Genomic DNA, 23,595 nt, shown 5'->3' on the forward strand with positions numbered 1-23,595 from the left:
AATGTCCCGTCAGCAGGTCAGTTCCCGAAACCACAAATAAAAAAAGGGTCTGATGTGGAAATCTAATCATAATTATTAAAATTAAAAAATAACTTGAAATATCTATTCTGTCTCTAAAGAAATGTGATAAAAAAAAAAATCCACTTTTCACAAGTTTTGATTACTGAGCTAATGGCTAAACAGAAGCATTTATATTTATTTAAAAATAATTTCAGAACATAAATATTTAATAATTATTCAATCTGAAATCAGATTTTTTTCAAACATTAATTTGACAAAGCTTCAGTAATCGTCGTTAAGTGAAAAACAATAAAAAGAAACAGAAAGAGACTTTCTATTAACAGTTTTTATAAAAGGTAAAGGTCCAGATGTTTACAGTTTTTATATTTTTATACATCCATGTCTAATATGATGCAGATAAAAACATTATAAACAGTGAGTCGATTTTATGATGAAGAAAATCATTTTTATTCAGTTATTTAAATTCAAAAGAGCCATAAGCCTGAAAAATCATATAAAAATATAAAACCTGGCTGTAATAACGGTCTTCGTTTTTCCTCCGTGATTTTCAGTCGGTTTCTCTCTGATTGACATGTGGTTTGTCCCCCAGCTGGGGGCGCTGTGGCAGAACCCGGCTGTTGGTTTAAATGTTTGAGTTTCCAGCCGGTTCTGGTCAGAGCATGGTGGTTTCGGTCTGCAGGATGGACTGGGCCCGGGTCAGAGCATGGTGGTTTCAGTCTGCAGGATGGACTGGGCCCGGGTCAGAGCATGGTGGTTTCAGTCTGCAGGATGGACTGGGCCCGGGTGTTTCTGGGAAACTGAGTGCTGTTGAGGTTTGCTGACAAGCGGCGGAGCCTGTAGTCCTGCAACACGCAGCGATTCGTGGATAAACTCCTCCATGTTCTCCGCAACTCCGTCTGAACCTGCGGAGGAGAGGAGAGGAGCAGACTGACTGACTGACTGACTGACTGACTGACTGACTGACTGAAGCGTTTCCAGAGACGGATGTGGGCAGGAAGTCTCACCTCGCTGTTGAGGAAGCAGTAGAGGACGGCGACGATGAGGCCCTGAAACACAAAGGACAATGAAGGAAATCTGCAGCGATAAATTGTCTGGCTGATAAATCGGTGAACCCGTAGTTCATTTTCTTTTCTTTCTGTTTTCTGCTTATGATGTCCAGCTGAACAGTCAACAGTTAAAACAAAATTCATGAATTGTTGAGGGGAGGGGAGGGGAGGGGAGGGGAGGGGAGGGGAGGGGAGGGGAGGGGAGGGGAGGGGGGGGGGGGGGAGGGGGGGGGGGGGGGGGGGAGGGGAGGGGAGGGGCCTTGGACCCTCAAAGGTTCTGAGGGTCCAAAGTTTCCTGACCTGGAAGGAGCCGAGGCCGAGGTCGAAGAAGATCTTGATCTGCTTCAGCGTTTCATCGTCCGGCTCCATCAGGTAGAAGAAAACTACGTAGTTTACTCCGAACAGAGGGATCAGCAGCAGGGTGGACTTGGCCAGCCGCCTGGACAGTTGGTCAAAAACAAGGAACTACAATATGAACTACAACATGAACTACAACAGGAACTACAATATGAACTACAACATGAACTACAACATGAACTACAACATGAACTACAACAGGAACTACAATATGAACTACAACAGGAACTACAACAGGAACTACAATATGAACTACAACATGAACTACAACATGAACTACAACAGGAACTACAACATGAACTACAACATGAACTACAACATGAACTACAACATGAACTACAGCAGAAACTACAACAGTAACTACAACACAAACTACAGGAACAATTCCCACACTGACAGGACAAACTTAAAACAATCAAATCAAGCTGAGTTAACGATGATTTTTTATAGTACCTGTACTGTAATTGGTCGTTTCCTCCGACGTCTGAGCTGCGTAGTTTCTGCACCAGGATCCGAATGATGCTGATGAACAGCAGGAAGTTTATCTTCAGGAGAAACAGAGCAGACACAGACGGAGCTTTTATTACATAAATAAGTTATTTTTATAGTGTAAAAAATAAGTAAATACAGTTTTTAAGAGAACAAAAGCAGACATTTATATAGTGCAGGAGGAGCGCTAACAGAAAATACGTTTCAACCAGGTAAAGGTGTCTAAAAACCTTTAAAAATGAAAAATAACTAAGTCTCACGATGATGGACGCCATGATGGGCCAGTTGATCAGCCGGTCAGGAACTGGGTGGTCGTTGATCTCCCAGCATCTGGCAACAAATACGAACCGTTTTCAGAGACTCAAATGTTCCCTGAAGTTTTCATCAAACTTATTTCACCAGGTTTTCACCTGGCGGTCCAAACTCACCTGGTGTCCTCCAGGTTGATCCGGCTGACGATCCAGGCCACGGTGAAGACAGAAGGGATTCCTGAGAGAGAGAGCGGTTCTGTTCAGGTTCTGCCAGATGGAGAACATCTCACCGAGGCGCGTTCAGGAAGCTCAGCGTTTAACAGCGGCGGTGACGTGAGTTTTGATAGATGGTGGAAGAAAGGAGCAGCGGAAAAGAAAACAGTTTGAACAGAAACGGTTGTGAAACCAGCTGAGGGTCACTGAGCTGCTGGTTCTGCAGTTCATCTCTGAGGCGAGAAAACATTCAGCTGCTCAAAACATTCAGAACTTCAGATCCAGACGTAAACACAAACACGGCGCCGAGGCTCTTCAGGGCCGATCAGAAGTGATTTCCTCCCTCTGCATTTAAAACTCGGCAGAATTTAGATGGAATTTATTCAGAAAATATTTAACACCAATAAATAAATACAACTTTTGAGAGGAACTTACAGTCGGGTTCAAAATATGATCAATATGTTTAGAAAGCTGCATAAAAATCCTAAAATTTGCATAAGAGAATCTATTTTGGAACCAATAAAAGAAGCGTGGTGGTTTATTCTTTCTGTTGAGTAAACCACAGAAAAACTCGACACACTAAAATATTACAGTTTTGGTCCAGTTTTGATTACACTTTAAATAAGACAAAACTTGAAACCAACTTCTCTGCAAAATACAGGAGATTAGTCAATACGACAATAATTCCTTAATGATGATGAAAAAGTTCTAGTTCCAGTTACAACATGGGAAAAAGTCTTGTTAGAACTGAAATAATCTGCCTTTTTCAGAAACATTTATTAAAACAAAGCTCCTATTTCTCACTTCTAAGTTAGTTGTATCTTATTTAAAATGTACCGAGATATTTCCACCATAAACTAGACTAAAATACTTGGTTAGTTTTTGCAGTCTAGATCTTCTCTGATCACCCTCGACTAAATGAAGCGGACAGCTGAGCCGGTGCGGTGCAGCGGGACGGAGGGACGTCCGGCTCACCCCAACCGATCAGCATGCAGACGGAGAGGCGGACGCAGCAGGTCCGGACCACCAGCAGCAGCATGTGCAGGTACAGACCCTCCACCAGCAGCCAGAAGAAGTTCGCCATGACGAAATAGTTGAAGAAAACCAGGCTGGCCTTACAACCCACCTGGAACAGAAATCAGGACGTGGTAAAAAACTGAATGTCTGAAATATATCGTCACAGGCAGGTAAGAAACATTTATCTCCTTTTTTATTTTCAGTTTTTTACCTTCAGTGCAAATTATCTGCTTTGTTAAATATCCCACCATAAATACTGTTAAACTATTCAGCAGAAGGTTATTTGTGTTGCACAACAACGCTCTCACTTCCGCCAAAACCTACGCTACTTATGCTAAGCTAAGCTAAAATACTTTAAGCTAAACCAAAAAGACGAAACGGTTGACGACAGCCCGTCCTCCATGTTGGATCACCTGAACAGAAAACACCTGATAAACACATCAAACTCGTCTGTAGCAGCCAATAGGCATCGTTTATGTTCACTTCGCTTTGCTAGATGTGTGAAAATATGCCACAGATTAACAATGAGGCATATTTTAGCTAACGCTACATGTAGCGACTCATCGTAAAGATACCTGGAAGGATATTAGGTAAAAACCAGAATGTTGAGCCAAAAAACTTACAGACTTTTAACAAACATTCAATAAAACAACAATGCAGCACTTGGTGTGAATGTGTCAAATAAAGAGAAAAGCAGAGAAACAAAAAATGATTTGTTTCTCTGCTTCTATCCTGATTAAATATTTATAATAATAGGATTTGATCAAATAAGCTAACGTAGTTTCTGCAGAGCCTGACAAATTATTTTTACTCAATTAATCACCAGAATAATTGATAGAATACTTGATTTCTAACATTTCGTCAGATGAAAACAGATTTATAATCATCTTCTAGATGTAGTAAAGAACAAAAACTGGACAGAAAGTTGATGAAAAGAAGCCAAAGTCCAAAGATCAACTTCAGAAAAACTTTCAGAAAACTTGAAGAACGATTTAAAGGACCAAACAAAGTCCGGCTGCTGGGAGGGAAACTTTAAAGACCTGAATCGAGACTTTCAGAGAACTACTTCCAGCACACTGGGGTAAATGAAACCTAAGCGTGTTTTCTGTGTTTTTTCTGTGTATTTTCCGGAAAATGCACAGAAAACAGTTTTCCGTCTGTTTTCTGTGTGTTTTGTGTTTTCTGTCTGTTTCTCATTAGTTTTCTGTGTGTTTTTTTTCCGAGTGTTTTCTGTGTGTGGCGTCACCAGAGACAGCTGTGTGCTGCAGTCGGTGCTCTGGTCCTCTGAGAAGAGCAGCGTGTCTTTGATCAGCACGGCCACGGCTCGCAGCATGAAGGACACGAACAGGTTCAGATGGATGTAGTTCCTCATGCAGTGGAGCCTCCTGCACACACACACACACACACACGGAGCGTCAGGAGGAATGTTTACAGGGAGAGTCGACCCGGTGGGTGACGTGTTGTCCAAACAGCAGTTCCTCCTGACCGAGTCACACACACTAACAGCGAGCTGCTATCGACTCGCTGGAAAACGAACCAATCAGGGTTTAACGAGCTTCTGCTGTTAATTGGTTCATCTTATCTCCACAGAGAAACCGGTCAGGGAGTAAACGCTGAGACTCCCACATGCTGGACGCGTCGTCATAAATGTCTCTCCACACTATAAATAAAACCTCTTAAGAAGATAAATGCAGATTTAGTCAACTGGACAGCGACCTAACACGATTTATAAACTTTCTCTTTTTACAGGATTTTCCCAGAAATGTTTCAGATTCCAAAAATCTTTTCATGTTTAGACAAGCGGGAAAGAAATCTAACATAAACTTTATGTTTTTGCTGCATAAAAACGCTGCATGGGTCAACACAGCATCTTTTAGATAAATTAAACATCCAGATGTGTGTTGATCCTTATAAACATCTACATTTATGATCAGAAAAATAATTTAAACACATAAGAATCATCAAGTTAAAAGGAGGGCCAAAAAAAAGTTTCTTTTAACCTATTTAAAAATAACTAAGCTGACAATATTTTAAACAAAGTAGTCAGATTTAGAAATATGTAAATTATTCAAAACTTATGAAGTTTCTGCAGGTTTGCTTTATTAAAAGTAATTTTCCAGATTTTCTAGGTTTTAATTGGGAAAAGAGAACAGTTTAATCACTTCTGATCAATAAAATCAGGGTTTAGGTCACACTTTGTTTGAAAATGTTTGCTGTATTTAGCCAAATGAATTAAAATCAGATGAGAGCAGCAAAGGAAAGTTTGGTTTGGAGTGAAAATCACTGAGAAAATCTGACTTTATCTGTCATTGTTTTATCCTAATTATAAATAGAAAGTCTCCGTTTATCAAATGTGCATCATTCTTGAAGTGAAGAAGTCAGGGGCCACACACAGTCAGCGAGGGGCCACAAATGGCCCCAGGCCACACTTTGGACACCCCTGAACTAGACCAAAATACTTGGTAAACTGAAAATGTCCAGCGTTTCTTCATTAATATTATCAGAATTTATCAGAAAGTTTTAAGCAACATAAAGCTGAATGAACTGCAGGTCGTGATGGAACATCTGCTGGAAGGCAGACGACCAGACCGTGAGAACCGCTGCGTTCAGAACCGACCCGATTCTCACCCCGAAAACATTCATCTGGTTATGTAACAAAACAATCCGATTAAACTGGCACTGAGCTGCAGAAGAAAAATGTTCTCGACAGGCAGCTGGTCTAAAATATCTGACTTCCAGCTTTTATTTGAGTTTTTATGAACAGTGGATGTGCTGCAGACTCAGAGTGTTTAACGTAAACAGGAGATGTGACGCTTTGCTGCGATTTGGGAGCGCTGTACCTGAAGGAGCAGATGATGGCGGTGCTGGTGATCAGAGCGACGAGCGACAGGCTGTGACCCAGAGTGGACAGGATCTGGACCACTCTGTAGAAGACCAGCTGCGCCGCAACACACAGACATCACTTTATGGAGCATTGAATGAGAAACAATGAGGCCGTTCATCAAAGCCGATCATAAAACATGAGGCGCAGCTGGGCTGGCCTCCGTGAAACCGCATTATGTTTCATAAACACAAGTGAAAATGGATTATGAGACACAAACCGAGGCCGGCGCTGCTGTTTATGAAAAACATTCTTTTGTTCAAATAAATCTCATCTGAGTGCAAAAATGTTTATGAGAAAAGACACAAATTCAACCAAATATTTGTGAAGACTGAAGAAGAAATAGGCGGCTTCACAAAAAGCTGAACAATGCAACGTTTTCACTGAAGCAGCTTAAAGTCCTACAGGCTTTAAAAAATAAAAAAAAACTTTCTCTGGTTTTAAATTAGATGTGAAGCAGACGAATGTTTCCCTCCTCAAGACAGGAAAGACAACAAAACATGGCACATGGTAAGACAACTGGTGATTTGGAAAGAAAATGACTCATTTCAAATGATCAGTCAGTTAATATTTAAAAATTACAAGAACCTAAATGACAATAATTCATATAAGTAAAGAAAATGTTTCCAAATCAGTTTCTTTCAATACAAAACTTCTGAAACTGTAACAGAAACTGCAGGTGTTTGTCTGTATCTGGTGAATCTTTGGTTAAAACATGTTTGTTTTTCATTCAGTGGGTAGAAAATACAGAAATATTCCTCAAGTAAGAGCAGAAAAGTAGAGAGTGTCGCATCATTCGTCCTCTGGCAACGCTAAAGGAGAAAACTTCACTCTAAGACTCCAAACTGTTTTAAAACGCTGTAATTTAAGAGATCCACCCAGTTAGTCATTTCTGCTGAGAATTGGTGAAGATCGACTGGGTCAAAAAAGCAAAGAAAACGACCACAGTTGCATTTTTTGTCTGAGGCGATCCAGGAGAAGTACTGACAGAAGAAAAGGTCCAATGAAACCCGAGGCCCACCAGGAGCAAAACCAGAGTTCCCAGTTTGTTTCTCTGAGCAGGTAATGGTTTGATCAGCAGTATTAACAGATCCAACAGGCAGAAGTTCTGCAAAACGCTGAAAAATGCTACAAAACACAAAATCTTACCAGTTTCTAATGCAAATGTTGTAGTAAACCTGAAACAACAACAAAAACTTACAAGAAACGTTTCTGCAAAATAACGTAGTTTAAGTAAATAAATCCTTAATATTAATAAAAAAAATACTAGTTCCACTTTTATTTCACTTAAAGATTTTTCCTGATGTTTTAAGTGAAACCTGTATTTTTATATCAGTGTTAAAAATAAGCTCCTTTATCTTGTTAGGTGAGTTTTGGTTTATTTCAGTTGTACTCAGATATTAGAAACCAGATAAAAAATCTTTTTTTGTGTTTTTCCACCTGACTGAGGTGAAAACCTCCCCCAGATGCATTAAAGCTCTTGAAATCAAGAGTTTTAAACTCTGAAGTGATTCTCATAATAAGCCTCCAACGGGAGGAGGCTCTTTCAGAATAAGAGCGGGGTTCTGCTCCGTCTCAGCGAGTTCTGCGCCTGGCGTTCATCGCTCTCTGGTCAGCTGTAAACAACATTCCCCACGGCTGACAATTACCCCCCCCCCCCCCCCCCCTCACACACACACACACACACTCCACCAAAACACACTCAACATATAGTGTAAAAATAGCTGCATGCATGTCTGCCTCTGTGACCGAAACCCTGAACACGACGCGGAGCAGAGCGATGGAGACCTGGAGACTCGTAGAGTCTGAACTCGTTCCCATGAAGATGGATTCCAGTGGGAGATCCAGGCGAAGCGAGTTGGATATTTACAGCGACATTCCTCATTTTCTTAAATATTTCCTTATTTGGAAACTCGCAGCTCTTCTCTGCTCTTTGTCTCAACTATTCAACTCGTTTCTGCTCAAATATTCTCAAATCAAAAACTGTTTTGCTTTCTTACAGCCCACATCGCCTTCATGCTTCGCTCGGCTTAATTGCCGTTTACAGTTGAAACCAGATATTTACATGAACTGAGTGAAAAGTCAAGTCAAAGTTTATTGATTTACAATTTACAGCAACCCCAGCAAACCAAAGAAGTTAAATGATAAAACAAGATATAAAATTAATTTAAACGATGATAAAATTGAAAGGAAAATACCAAAAATAACAATACAAATAAAAAACCTCGAATAAATTAAGTATTATTGTTTTTATTTTAGCCATCTTGTGATAAAAGACAAACATTTTTCTTGTACTGTCTGAAGTTAAATCAGACCAAACTTTTCTTTTTTTAGTTTTGTTAAAATAACAAAAAATATTTCTATTTGCTAAATAACAGAAAACTTGGGAAGAAAATGTTTTTTGGGGGAATTTTTTTGTAGCTTTCCTCAGATTCCAAAGTTGGCATGAATTTGGTCAGAGTCCAGATAAATAAATGTCTTTTAAAACGTCTGATTGCTGTTCAAATCTATTGGGTTTCCTGCCACATTTTCATTTAGTTGCTCTTTAAATCTGTTTTGGAGAGTAACCGCTGCGAAGAAAATCCAAATAAAACACATGCAAAGCCTTTTACAGCTGCAACTTTGCAGAGTTTGGTTTGACTTTGCGTCACTTAAGAAGCTTCTTTGACAGAAAAGTTGGAATTTACTGCAGAAAATCCAAACGTTTTGCTTTTCCTGCTCTTTTTCACACACCGGTTCATGTAACCACTACAGGTTTGTGTCTGAAAACATTTAGTGTGCAACTAGGACTTGAACAAAAGCTTTAGCAGACTCTTTTGTTACTTTTCTGTTCAAACCAGCAGACGTCCCTGCAGGCTGTGGCTCTCTGAGGATCAAGCCTCGGTAGTTTACGTTAACAGCACCGGAGTGTAAACTCACACAGCAAACCGTCCAGGCCAGACGAAGCGCGTCTTACATGACCTCAGAGGTTTGGACCAAAGTTCTGCGATCTAACCGATAAATCCTGCAGAGTGTCTGAAGCCTGAAGCGTCTCTAACAGCTTTATGTCTTCACTTCCTCCAGCGTCTCTCTGTTCGCTGCACATAATCAAACCCAAACTGGCAGAAACGATCAAACTGATGAGCTGTTGGTTCTGAGCTAAACTGTCTCTTTATTTTCATCTCAAACACGTAGATATAAAATTAAAATTTCAAGTTTCACTGAAATAATTTGCAAAATGAGCCATTTTCTCCTGTTTTACTCTTAAATTAATGTCCTTCCTCTTGATCTCCTGAAGGTTCAGTTCCTGTTTTAAACGCAGATTAAGGATTAGCAGCCGTGACGGAGCTACGTGGGTTTCATGAGACGTGGTGTCGAAAGATGTGCAGGAACAAATCTGATCCACGCTGACCGCAGCTCGGACTGACGGGACTTAACGGATCTGCTGACTCGGAGCGTGATACCGCAGGGCACGGTCCGAGGTCCTGCAGAGTCCAGCCGTCTCACGCAGAACCGCAAACTAACTCTGCAGGCCGGCCGTTACGCTTCAGATCAATTCTCCAGCTCAGAATATCCTCAAACTGTTTCGTTTTCTGTTTAGCTTTTTACTCAAGTTGATGCTGCTGATGCTGCAGGGAGTTTTGTTTCATGGTTAAAGCCAAACTGAACTTATTGACAAAAACAGCAGAAAATGATGAGCAAAATAAACAAATAAATTGTTTTCATTTAAAACAAATTAAATGATTACAAGTTGAAATAAGACACAAGAAAATATGTCAAACATGAAGAAAATCAAAATCAAGTTTTTAAAGGCCTTAAGATTTAAAGATGGCCGACGGCGAGACTTTTCTAATTCAAATCATGAAACTCAAAAGCTTCCAGAAACAACGCTGGTTGCTTTCTGTCACCAGCTGCATCTCCATTTACCATGAAAACTGAATAAATTAGAAATAAAATCTAAATATTTTTTTAAAAAGTTTTTGCTTAAGGAAGAACAGTTTTTTTCCAGCCGTATCAGAATGACAGTATTTTTGCAAAACTGTAATTGAAACACTTTTTTTTGCATCATGTGATCAACAACCAGATGTTACTACTGGCAGAAACAAAGAAGAAGATGACAGGAAGTGGTTGCAGGATGATGGACTTATCATGTAAACAAACTTATTCATGTGTGATTTTATTTGTTTCTTATTTAAAGGAAACATCTTAACTGTGTTTTGGAAACTCGCTGAATCCTGATGAAGGAATCGCAGCTGCTGTGGAGGAGCTGAGGCTCCATTCTGCTTCACTTCTCAGACTTTTCCAGACTTTTGTTTCTGCACAGCTTTCTTCCAGATGTGGAGAAGATAAGAAACAGCAATAAAAACCTTTTAATCACGTTTAAAAAACTAAAGCCAGCTCTAAAGCACAACATGAAGGAGGATGTGTGTTTGTATGGAGACAATAAAGATTCTGGCTTTCTGCATTAACCGCTTGTTTAAAGCTATAAAGCAACAGAATCCTGGAATGCAGTAAGTAATAACTGGAAGGTCCGAGTTGAGCTGCATGGCATCGGACTGGAGGCCTCCGGGTTAAAAAACGGGGTTCACTCAGGCTGCGACTGGAACCGCAGACGACACGGAGAAAAGGTCAAGAACGGACCTGAAACGCGCAGGTTGAAACCTGCAGCAGCGTCACTCCACCGTTAATCCTCCAGAGTCAGGCGGAGGCGGCAAACTGCAGGACCTGCGTCAGGTTAGCAGGCAGAAACGAATCCAGATGGACCCAAACGGACCGAGACGGAGGCAGACGAAGTCGGATTAGGAAGCAGAGCGCCTCGACCGCGAACTGAACCCCTCAACTGGGAGGTAAAGCCAGCGTCTCGCCACAAACCACCTGATTAATAACCTGAGATCCAACCAGAGCAATTCTAGGAATCCTGAACCCACATGACCTCTGACCTCTGCATCCTGACACTCCAGCAAGTCACCAAAGTCTTACCACAACAATTTACCAGATTAATCTGGAGTAGTGAAGCGTACGTGACGTCACGCTGTCCTGAACTAAACCATGACGGACGTCAAAACAACCAATCCGCTCCTGTGAAAACACAGACATCTGGTAGCCTGATATCACTCTGATTTAGTTGATTTCATTTATAAATGACTATACGGTGCTGCGCGGTCAGCGGCACAAACAGACAAGGATAGAAACCAAACTTGTCATTTTATTGTATAAGTTTTTTTTTTACCCCTCCAGGGTCTTTTGTGGTTCTAGTGTCCCTTATATGACAGCAGGCTGACAGGAAACGGGGAAGGAGAGGAGGGAAGACATGCGGCAAATGTCGCCCAGCTTTTCAAAAGTGGGTCAAACTAGAGACTTAATGCAGTTTTTCTCCTGTTAGAGCAGATTTACCGCCTCTGATCTGTAACTGTTTCCTCTCTGTTACAGGACGGGACTTTTCAGTGGCTGAAGCACACAAAGGAGCAACACTGTGGTTTGAATGTTTTTCATTTTAAGATTAAAAAATGAAATTCAACTGTTTTTTCAATAACTACCATAAAATGTCTCATAAAATGCTTACGTTTTATTTTATTAATCCTCTTAACTTGGACCTATAAATTACTCAAACATAATAAAGTGTGAGATTACTTTGGACAAAGGAAAGTTTAGCAGGGCAGCACAAATGGAAAAAAGCAGGTTAACCTACAGTAGGACTGGTGACTTGTTTTGGACTGTAGGGGTTTTTACCAGCAACCTGTTACAGAACTGAGTTAATTCAGCTGAATAAATAAAAACATGACGAATTTCCCACAGTCTGGCAGAAACTAGGAGTTTTACTCCAGCAATGTGACTCTGAAAGAGCTGTTAGCTGAAAACCAAATCCCACGTCATGTTTCTTAAAAATGTGAGTTTTATGCACTGTTTATCATCTGGAGGCAGTTTTATCAGGTCTGGCACTTTTTCCGCTTTCCTCTGGACTGAGATAAATAGCAGCTGCAGTTCAGAGGAAAACTTTAGAAAGTCACTGAAGCTGACTTCAGTCTGGTGTTTTAGAAAAGAAAACATGACGAATAACTAAAATCTGTAAAACAAACTTCCTGTGAGGACTCGTCAGGGACGTTTCCTTATATAATCTGTAAAGAGTTAACGTTTCTGCAGAGAAAAGCTTGATATTAAACCAAGCACAAACTCACAGAACCCTGATTAGACAATCAGAACCCAAACAGAGCAGTTTTCAAGTCAACAGAGAGCATCAGAGCTGCTGCAGGAACGCCGCCACTCCACCGTGCGGCTGCAGGGCGCGGAGCAGACTCCGGGTTTTCAACGCACCTCGTTGGGTTCGTCACTGATGTCCGATGAGCAGGCGGAGCCGATGTCGGGATAAACCGACGACCAGCCTTTCTCCGTGCAGTTCCTGTTTAGGTTACCTGACAGAAACAGAAACAGTTCAGTCTTTTACACTGTAAAACATTTCAGCCACATTGAGTTGTGTCTACCATCTTCTACTCCTTAAGTCAAATAAATTTAGCGAGTTTTAGATTTTTAACATAAATGTGAGTTTGTGAAAGACAAGCTTACTACTAAAGTTGTGTTGACTTTTTATTACTTTTGTCAAACCTTCAAGAGTTTAATAAACTGGAGTTTTTAGGTTAGCACTTAAAAAAACTGAAAAAGGAAAAAGACAGGAGTGGGAACTATTTCCCAGAGTGCTTAGCAGCATGTTTTTGTAACTCCTTGATTTCCTCCGATCATATAAGTATTTTCTTTCCATCGGTATCTTCAGTCTTTCTTTTGAAAGTTTTATAAATTACTGTTTTTAAACACAATCCTTCGGTAAGCTAATTGTAGCGCCGACGTCACTTATTTACATGCAGTACTCTGCGGGCCACTAGGGGCCGCCGGCGGACCAAAGTTTGAGAAAGACTGCTCCATGTGAATTAGAAAAGCTTTAATTGGGGCCTGCCATGCAAAGCAATGGCAGGAACCTATTGCTATTCTCCCAATTCTTTATTTTTCATCCGTAACCGTTAATGCGGCTCATACCGCTGCGTGCACACCTACAAATGAGGTATCAAAACGTGCAGAAAATTCACGCCATTGGAGCTATTACTTTTGGTGGGATTTGGGCTTAACGTGGCGACATAATTCGCAAAAAACTACGAAAAAAACCCCATTATAAGTCAATGGGAAAAATCCTAGAAATACCCTATTTTTGAGGATTTTCTGTGTCGTCACGAATTCACGTAGAAATGCCATTCAAATTTCATTTTGTAGATACGTCTGTGATCTCTTCGAAAGTGAAGACGGCTCGTCGATACCAGTTACGGTTTGTCCACAATTTGCCTCTAAGCGACCCAAAGTTTCTCATTTTTCCGAAAATTAGAGTGAGAGCCAGGGCCTTTAGATCTCGGCTAGAGTGAGAAATGAAGAGATTTTTTGAGCCCAAAATAATTTTGAAATCGCCATCACGCCCACAAATATCGCACGATTGGTATCAAAATCGGTCCTCACATTGATACGCATGTCTGCTCCGGTAAAATGTTTTCGAAATTTATCTAGACCGTACGGTTTTCTGTCACGGTGCTTCAGAGCAAAGTCATGCGACAGGATTTTCTAGGCTGTCTCAGGCTCTGTTACTAACAGTTCACACCTTGGTGAGAAACTTATTTAACATAGCAACGGAACTCAAGAGGCTATTGGCTGCTGGTTAGGACTACAAATACGCATCACTGTAGTTCTATCTATAGTGGAACGCTCAGTTGAAACAGATCAGGACTGAACTGGCCTTTAGAACTACGTGCTGCTATGGGCTGTATATAACTGATTTAACTCAGTAACTGTTACACATGGGATTAGTTTGGAACTTTAAAATTAAGCATAATAATAATTTCAAAATAAAAGCCTTGAATATTTTTAAATCAGATATTTGCTCTGTTGGGCATTATATAACTGATTTAACCCAATGACTGTTATACATGGGATTAGTTTGGCCCTTTGAAATGAAGTTTAACAAAAATTCCAAAATAAAAGCCTTTAATATTTTTACATCAACTACTTGTGTTTTGAGCATTATATAACTGAGTTTATCCAATGACTGTTATTCATGGGATTAGGTTGGCCCTTTGAAATGAAGTTTAACAAAAATTCCAAAATAAAAGCCTTGACAACATTTTAAATCATACTGAATGGTGCACGTCCACCTTACTTAACGTTCTTGTGATTCTCAGCATGCTATTGATTACGTTGCAGCGTTCTTTAGCATCGATGCCAATTTGTAGCGTGACAACGCCGGGCCCAAACCGACGGGCACGCCTTGGCAGGCCCCGGCTAAATTTCTTCCGAAATTTTCTAGTTTGAAATGTAATCTTTTTAAATGATTGCTCCACCGTGACAACAGAGCAGTTCCTATAAATCATTAGGAGAATAACTGCGTCTGTCCTCCAGCGTCCAGCAGGGCGGGGACATTTCGGAGCCACAGCTGCTGCTGTGAATGCTGCTGATGACTCCATGTTTCATCACTTCAGCAGCTGACCTGGAGCCTCCTGCTGCAGCATGGAGGCGGATGAACCACCCAGAGATAACGACACTTACCCCGACCAAAAACAAGCTGAGAGGGAAAAACCGCAGCAGAAAACAGAATTTTAATGAACAAATCAGAGAAAAAGATCCAGAAATAAAAGTATAAAACCACAGAAACAGAGAAATGTTCTTACTAACACAGCTAGCCATCCTGATGGAGGAAGGAGACTGAATCCTTAATCTAGATGATAAATTGTTAATTTTGCCACCAGATCTACGGAGGACTCAAAATGCCAAAATCAACAACAAATAAAAGGATTTAGAAAAGAAAAACAATAATCATTTAAATTATTAGGAGGCTGAGATTTCATCAGAAAGTAAAGTTCCACGTTTCCCAAAGTCGGGATAATCATCATCTCGGTTCCCTAATCTCATTACCGGATTAGGATCCTCAGAAATGTTTGTGCAGGAAGAGAAAAGGCTCGGAGGTCGGAGCGAACTTTCAAACTATGAGCTCCTCATCCGTCCTGACAGATTTCTGATCCTCAGGAAGATTTTCTCCTCCTTATCAAAACGTCTTCCTGACATTTCAGCCTTTTTCATTCACAACGTTTATTTATTATCACCAGGTTTTCATGCATTTTTAATCATAATTTAGATTATAGTCCAACTCTATTGTTATCAATATAACTGGCAGGAAAACTGTTTCTGTTTTTTATTTGATTCAACAGGAATCCAGATCATGACTTTTTTTTACCAAAGTTTCATTTTCATATCTGTTTGTTTTGTCTTTTAATCCAGATTTTTTTCTCTCTGTCTGAAGTAAAATCCGGTCTGTTAGAATCAACAAAATTATTTTTATTTGCTGAACTGAACAGTTTGACTGCAACTTTAAATATTTGGATTTATTATAGCATATCTGATGCCTCATTAGATATAGTAATTTTTTTTATTTACTGGAGTTTGGTTCTAAAATAAAAAGCAATATTTTTTTATATTTGTGGAAAACAACTTCTTGAGCTTGGAGGGAAAATGTTTATTTTTTGTTTATTTTTAAGAAACATCTGAAGAGACAATATTCCTTCATCTAAAAACGAATCAAAACTTTTGTTTATTATTTAGTTTGAATAATAAATTTCTCTTTTACCAATTAACTAGGATTATATTGTAAGTTATGTAAATGACTGTATGATTGGGTTTATTCTTAAACGACACCGAGACAATATTTAAATAAACTGAAACCAGTTTAAAAAAACTTTCCAGATGTTTTAATGGTTTCCTGTTTGAACTTTACGTCCGTAGATTAGACGGGTCGGATCTGATCGTTTTGAAGAGCAGCTTCAGATTTCGGCTGAACATCTGATATAACTGTGTGTCAGATTATAATCTAGAATAAAATAATGATATTTTATTTTCCCACCGACGGCAGAGATGTTTGTTTTATTCTGGAAGCTCTTACAGGTTTTTCCTTTAACTTCTAGAAGCGTTTTCTGAGAAAGACGAATGAAGAAAGGAGGAAGTGTGGGTGTGTGTGGGTGTGTGTGTGTGTGTGTGCGCGTGCGGGGGTGTGTGTGTGTGTGTGTGTCTCACCGTTTTTACCAAACAGAAGCAGAAAGGGGGAGGGGCACGGGAGGGTCAGCACTTCCCCGACAGCGGCGCTGCGCCAACAAGAAACATTGTTCCACTCGCCTTCACATCCTGCACAGAGACACACACACACACACACACGCACACACACACAAAACACACAAAGTGAGAGCTGCAGGTCTGAGCTTCCTGTTTATCTGAGCTACTGGTTTCAGATTCTCATCAGCCATAAATCGAGGAACATGAAAGTTTTCCGGCACTCGGGAATGTTTAGACACTCGGAGAATGAAAACCTCTTGTGATGTCATCGAACTCTGATTTAAGAAGCTGCAATAAATACCTGGAAACACGAAGCTTTTCATACTACAGCTGCTTCTTCTGTGCTTTTTTTAGATCTGCTTCTCTTTAGAAAATATTTAACTACTTACAGGTTCAGAAACGTCATGTTTACACTTTTGAAATTTACCAGAGTTTTATTAGTTATTAAAGCAGATTAAATGTATAAAATGAAGTTTCATAAAACTGATCCATCCGTCCATCACGATGTAATTAAAGTTGAAATAAAATGGTTCCTATTACTGAGCCCAGAGGATCACCGTTATTTTCCTCTATTGTCTTTATACTCTTTTGTTTCTCTGTTTCTCATTTACAGCACAGTTTATATCATTTAGTTTTTTAACTTAAAAAAGTTAAATAAAAAATAAGATTCTGTTCTCACCAGTCATTATTCCAGATGAATAAACGACTCAGATTTAATCTGAACAGCGTGGATTATCTCTCCACTGTGTGACACTTGCAGAATTAAAATCTGGCCTCAGGTTTCACAGAAATCCTTCGCATCAGTTTGACTTTTTGTGTTCGACACGTTTCTGAGAGAAAAACGAAGCGTTGCTCAATCAGCTGAGGCAACATTTTATTATCAGTCAAACTCCAGAAAGGTTTGAGCAGACCAGTGCTGGGGGAATGAGCCTTCTGTTTGTTTGTTTTTTTAATCTAATCCATATTCACACAAAAAGACAGATTGTCAAACTTTAAATCTTAAATTTCAGGACTTATTCTCAAGGCTGAGGTGAAGTTCAGGTCAGAGTTCAGGACAAAGGAGACATTTAGTCCACTCTGTGAAAATGTTGCTTCATTCATTCATTTCTGCAGCTCTCTCATGATCCCACCACTGCATTTTGATTAGTTTGAAGTCTAGACTTTGACTAGGCCATTGCAACACATTTGCAGCCATTCTGCTGCAGATTTGCTGCTGTATTTGAGTTTATTGTCCTGTTGACCCAGTTTGGGCCAAACCTTTGACCTCATGGTCCAGTTAATGACTGCGGAACAAGCCCCGGTCATTACTCCTCCACCACTGTGCTCAGCTGTTGTTATTGTATGATTTTATTCCCTAAATAGTCTAGAAATGAACTTCTATTCCCAAACTGATGGGCAGCAACAACTCTTTCTTTAAATCGTTGCTCATCTTCAACAGTTTAGAGGAAAATGTTCAACAGGAAAGTCTGAACTCCAAGACTGTCCTTGGAGAAAAGTGGATGGATAAGAGGGGACACTTTCCCAGAAGAGCTCTGAACAAAAACACATGAAGAGTTTCGGATTTCAAGTTTCTTTAACCTTCCTGCGGTCTAAAGAGACGGGATTGTTTGGACCCGGCAGGTTTTTTCCTCTGTGTGCGCGGTCTGATCCAAGCAAATCCACTTTTATAAATCTATAACATTTCAGTCATCTAAATAATAAAATTTTACTTTTATGTTTGAATTCATGTCCTACTTGCTTCCTTTTCTGTATATTTTGTTTTGTTTTTTAACACAGTTGAAAAGTGCATTTGTTGTTTGTTTAATAGAAACAAAGTTTATGTTTCTCCGTTAGTCTGCTGTGGGAGGTGTGAGGGAAGGTGTGAATTAGAGAAGATAAAAGATGCATTTCCTTTTTTATTAATAAATCACTAATATCTTAAGTGTTGAGACAACAATCAGCACATCCTCCTCCTCATTTAAACCAGAAAAACTAATTTCAGTTCATGTTTTCGTGTGTTTTAGTGGTTTTTGTTGGATTTTTTTCAGCTGAAGCAGTTTTACCTTCAGCGCCTGGCGTCTGCTGCTGTAGTTGTGTCTGACACTCTCCTCTGGCTCGCTCCATCTCCCAGTACAGCCAGCAGTAAGGAAACCTCCCATTAACCTGTCAGGGCGAGGAGGAAATAAACACAACGGACATTAACACAAACGTTAACAAACCTGCCGTCTGTTGAATTCATGCTTCATCTCTCTGGAGGAAAGTTCATGTTTGTGAAACTTGTTGACCTCTGGCTGCTTTCTGCAGCTCAGGGAGGAAAGTTAAGATGAACGGGAGCTTAAAAATCCTCAGTGAGCTCATTCTGGTTTTATTTAACACTCCGAGAAGCTGCACTACAAAAACATTAACCTTACCAAGCATTTTAGGTCTAGTACAAACATCTTAGTACACTTGACATAAGATAAAACTATCTCTGCAGTAACTTTTCAGTAAAATATAGAAGCTTGTTTTAAGTCAATAATTTCTTAATATTAATTTTAAAAATGCTAGCTGTATGTAAGAGAAATAATCTGCCATTGGAATAAGACATTTTCCCCAATTATTTCACTGATAACTAGAACTTTTTCATCAATATTCAGAAATAATTGACTTAAAACAAACTCCTGTCTTGTTGAAAAGTTACTTGTAAGTAACTTTGGTTGTATTTTGAGAAATTTGCAAGAGAAAGTAGAACAAAAATACTTGGTAATATTTTGTGTTAACGCTTTGAGTTTATCTACTTTCATGACCCCAAAATGTAGGACAACATGAAAAAAGCCTTTTTTAGTTTTATTTACAGTTCAGACATCACAAAGTTTGTCTTTAACAGCGGCCATTTTGTCTTCCCACCTGCCCTGTTTAGTCCGCTATAATCACACTTTAGTCAGTTTGTCAGAAAGAATAAAACAGTGAACTGAGGTTCGCCTACTAACCTCGGTCTCTGTTCGGTTGAAGTGAACTCTGGTTCGGTTTGAAAGTATAGGTGACCAAACGGACGGGAGACGCTCCAAAAGCAGGAAGTGGACTACATAGCAGGGCATTCTGGGAAATACAGCCGCGCTAGCCTAGCGCTAGAAGGAGAAATGGCTAGTATTTTTTTAGCCAGAAATCCTACAGCCGCTAAAATCTGACGCTACTCCATTTTTGTTTACATTTCATGAACAAGGAAGCTGCGCTCATTGTCTTATTCGGAGGTTTTCGTGTTGTTTCCTTGTTGGTGCAGCGCCCCCACAGGCGAGGAGGGGGACAGGTTTTCCAAAAGGTTTGGTCCATTTAACGCAGTGCAGCGTGAAAGAGATCGACAGCAGCTGAAAATGTAACTTGGTTCCAAATTGAACCTAGTCTTTAGTCAAAGTCTAATATGGAACTACTTTAGAGAAAAATACCTTCAGTTCCATAAAAAAAGTGGATTGGAGAGTCGGGTGTGTCGCCTATCTTGAGTTTTTGCGTGGTTTGAAGAATCCATGCTCCAGATGCTTTATCACATGTTGCTGCCCAACCTCACCATATTTCAGGCTGCAGATAAGTGGCTGCCACCTCGTTGTTTAACGTCTGTGTGTTTCCTGGTAGGGCTGATGTAACCAAGGATACGCTCTCAAACACGGCGTACACAAACGGCAGAGCTTACAATACGGATGAAGGGAAAAACTCCAACAGAGCGAGTTCACACACCAAACCTGACTCCATTGATGTAGTGAGTGTGTGTAAGTGCTGGGAGGTCTGTTTACACTGAGATATACTGCCAACATGTCAGCGCTGTCGGCCCACTTACAACGCACATATTTCCTCTGCTTTCCTCACTTCCTGCTGGGAATGTTAATGCTTTGAACCAACCTGCCACCTTAACGTGTTAAGAAATATTCTTCCTATCTGCGTTTTCCATGTTTTGCAGCTCATATTCCTGCCGCACTGCAAAAACACAAAATCTCAACACATCTTTGGTCTAGTTTCTAGTGTAAATATGTTAGTCCACTTGAAATGAGGCAAAACTAGCTTACAAATATTTTTTGGAAACCCAGAAAATCTCCAAAAGTCAAACGTTTTTTACTTTTGAAACTCAGGAATTTCCTAGTTTTTTTTTTTGTTTGTTTTTCAAGAAAATTTGTCAAATTAATCTCAAAATGTCAGAATTTTTTCTAGCTATTTTTTTTTTACTTTCAAGCTCAGAAATTTAAATTTGTTTTCTTAAAAATGTATTTGATTAATGTCAAAATTTCTGACATTTTTCTAGCAAATTTTTCACTTTTCAAGCTCAGAAAATTAAAATTTTTACTAGAAAATTTCTGAGCTTTATCTCAAGATTTCAGAGTTTTTGGCAGAAATGTACTCTTGCTTTTTTTGTTTCCTATCTGCAATGGCCCTAATTCACTGTCGTAGTTTTGAGATAGTTTTCCTTAAACATCAACATTTTCCAAGTTGCCTTCTTTGTGTCCTTCTTTACGTGACGACAAAAATTTTGTTTATTGTGCAAGTAAATATGCTGCCATGTGGATTTTAAGGGATTTAAAGCTGTGATGTTGGAGAATAACAACAAAAATGTTATTTTAATGAGCATTAGTAATACATCCCTCTTTCTATCATTTTTTGATCTGTAACTTGCAAAGCAACTTTATCTATTTCTCTTGAGGAGTTTAATGTTTCTGGATGAATAATGAACCACAAAATGAAGACATTTCCCGTCGGCAGACTCTTCTTCTGCAGAAAGACGAATCAGAAGGAAACATGGGAGCGATCTGACCGTAACTCTCATCAAACATCGAGTCTTTGCTGTTTCTAAGACGTTTAAACTTCTCAGATTTCATCGCTGCAGAGACGACGCATCAGCGGCAATAAAATGATTAGATTCGATTTGCAAAGTGATGCTCTGGGATTTTGAAAAGCTTTATAAGCTAATGCATCAAACATGAGCGAAATACCTGCTCACACTGAAAAAACTTACAAAATCTTACAAAGAATTTGTATTTAGTTTCTACTGCAAATATATTTTTACACTTGAAACAAGACAAAACTAATGTACAAGTCAGTTTTCAGCAAGAAATAGGACTTTGTTTTAAGTCAATAATTCTTCATTTTAATGAATAAGAACTAGTTCTGCTGGCAGATTATTTCACTAAAAACAAAACATTTTCTCAGGTCACAAGTGAAATAATCTGCTAGTGGAACTAGTGCTTTTGTTTTATTAATTTTTTAAGCAAAATTAAGGAAACTAGACAAAAATATTTGGTAAGAATTTGTGTTTTTGAGGTGTAAATCTTAACCTGTCACATAATCTGTGTCCTGAGTGGATTTCTGGACGGCTGACATTCACCTTGGATACTGAAGCAAAAAGCCACTTAAAAAGTCAGCTGTTAAATCCAAACCCTGGAAGGAACAAATCAGGTTCTTAGTTTCCAGATTTGAGCCAAAACGAAATCTTAAAATGTTCCTCAGGCAGCCAGAAAGTGAATCTGCTCGTATTTTTTAGTAAAATGCAGCAAAACCAAAAGTGACAAAAAAAAGTGCTGGTTTATCAGTAATGTGTTGCCTTGGCTGGCAGCGTCTCACAAAGAGGAAGAAGATTCACAATTGACATTAAAAATAGAGAAATCCCAAATAAACCATGTCTCAGACAGAATACACTGCAAAAACACAATATTACCAAGTAATTTTGTTCTAGTTTTTAGTGCAAATATCTTAATTCACTTGAAATAAGACAAAACTATCTCACAAATAACTTTTCAGCAAGATATGAGCTTGTTTTGAGTCAGTAATTCTTTAATATTGATGAAAGTACTTGTACCATTAGCAGATAATTTAACTTATGCGACATTTTTCTGACGTTATACCAGAGGAAGTAAAACTTTTCATCAATATTAAGGAGTTATTGACCTAAAACAAGATCGTATATTTAGGTGAAAGTTTCTTATTTCAAGTTTACTTAGAAAATACGTGGTAAGATGCATTTATGATGTATTTATGAAAGAAAATGAAAACCAATTGGAGAAACTGATGGAATAAATAAGTTTCAGTTGGATTTACAGACCGACGTTCCGGCTGAGTGAGGACTGACCGTGTGGATGAGGGAGACGCCGAGCAGCAGCAGAGCGAGGCGCCGCGTAAAGAACATGGTCGCATCTCATCCACCTGCAGTTCACCTGGCTGCTGTCATCCTGAGCGGGAAACACGTCCGAACCGAACCGAACCGAACCGAACCGACCCGCAGGCTGACAGGTGAGAGAAAGCCGCTCCTGAATCCCGGTCCTCACCTTTACGCGCGGTTCGGTCCAGGTCGCTCTTCTGTTCACCAGCGCCTCAGATGTGCAGACCGAACCGAACCGAGCCGGGAGAGTTTGTTAAATCGCGGAAAAGTTCGGCTGAATGTGCATAAAGTCCCGAAGAGGCGGAACTCTGCGGTTCTGCTGGTTCCGGTTCACCTTCTGCATTTAAAGCGCGTCGCCGAGAAATGGCCCCCGCTGGGCCCCTGGACCAGAGAGAACCCACAGTCAGAGCAATAAAGTCCGACAGCGCCCTCATGTGGCGCCTTCTGCTAACAGCAGATCTGTTTTAAATCTAATAAATAAATAAAGGAAATAAAAGTAAACTATAGTTTTATTTAGAATATCAGTTAATTAAAAAACAATATGGTCAAAAAAGAAGAAAAATAAATAAAGACATTAAAAAAAGTACAACAATAACCACCTTTTTGTTGCCAAAAGATGATTTAGTAAAACAAACAATATGTGTTAATAATCTGCCAGTGGAACTAGAACATTTTGAAAATTTATATTAAGGAATTATTGACTTAAACCAAGCTCCTTTATCTTGCTGAAAAGTTATTTTTACGTTAGTTTGGTCTTATTTCAGGTGTACTGAGATGTTTTTACCAGAAACTGGTGAGATTACGTGTTTTTATACCTCACCTCTCACCAACACACATTTTAGGAAAAATTTCTGCTTCTCAATAGAAATCTCCCCCTTCATGGAGTACAGGATGCACCTGCATTAATCCGCTTGCATTTGAACCATTCTGATTGTGGAGGAGCCTACATCCTGATTTTTATGAGAACACAATGTTTTAAAATGGCCTAGTTAAAGCCCAAACCTAATTCCACCTGAGAATCTATGCCAAGACTTTTAATACTGATTGTCTCAGACTCTCCCCATCCAATCAGATTGAGTTTCAGCTGCTTTGGAAAGAAGAACTGGTACAAATCTGAGT

General features: G+C 39.5%; 1 protein-coding gene across 2 annotated transcripts; it reads right to left on the minus strand.

The window, feature by feature from the left end:
- Window positions 1-324: 324 nt before the first annotated feature.
- Window positions 325-22,847, minus strand: LOC116711948 (vasoactive intestinal polypeptide receptor 2-like). 2 transcript variants are annotated; one of them, XM_032551601.1, is made up of 14 exons: window positions 22,447-22,847; window positions 18,425-18,524; window positions 16,347-16,454; window positions 12,567-12,664; window positions 6,235-6,332; window positions 4,641-4,779; window positions 3,353-3,503; window positions 2,342-2,402; window positions 2,174-2,243; window positions 1,878-1,969; window positions 1,368-1,506; window positions 1,026-1,067; window positions 772-923; window positions 325-727 (listed from the first exon to the last, which is right to left on the minus strand). In XM_032551601.1, the coding sequence occupies exons 1-14, from the start codon at window positions 22,501-22,503 to the stop codon at window positions 718-720; spliced, it is 1,317 nt and encodes a 438-aa protein (XP_032407492.1). In that variant the 5' UTR covers window positions 22,504-22,847; the 3' UTR covers window positions 325-717. The 2 variants fall into 2 exon arrangements, with proteins under 2 accessions (XP_032407492.1, XP_032407491.1); XM_032551600.1 differs by having other exon boundaries at window positions 338-923; window positions 22,447-22,845.
- Between the last annotated feature and the right edge of the window lie 748 nt (window positions 22,848-23,595).

Source organism: Xiphophorus hellerii, chromosome 21 (genome assembly GCF_003331165.1).
Source record: "Xiphophorus hellerii strain 12219 chromosome 21, Xiphophorus_hellerii-4.1, whole genome shotgun sequence".
NCBI classification, from domain to species: domain Eukaryota; kingdom Metazoa; phylum Chordata; class Actinopteri; order Cyprinodontiformes; family Poeciliidae; genus Xiphophorus; species Xiphophorus hellerii.

Excerpts from the sequence above, each read along its gene's own strand:
- LOC116711948 (XM_032551601.1), bottom strand. The coding sequence starts at position 22,503 with ATGTTCTTTACGCGGCGCCTCGCTCTGCTGCTGCTCGGCGTCTCCCTC. Across the intron at positions 6,333-12,566 it reads TCAGTGACGAACCCAACGAG|CTGGTCTTCTACAGAGTGGT; the intron begins GTGCGTTGAAAA and ends GTTGCGGCGCAG. Across the intron at positions 1,068-1,367 it reads TCGGCCTCGGCTCCTTCCAG|GGCCTCATCGTCGCCGTCCT; the intron begins GTCAGGAAACTT and ends TTTGTGTTTCAG.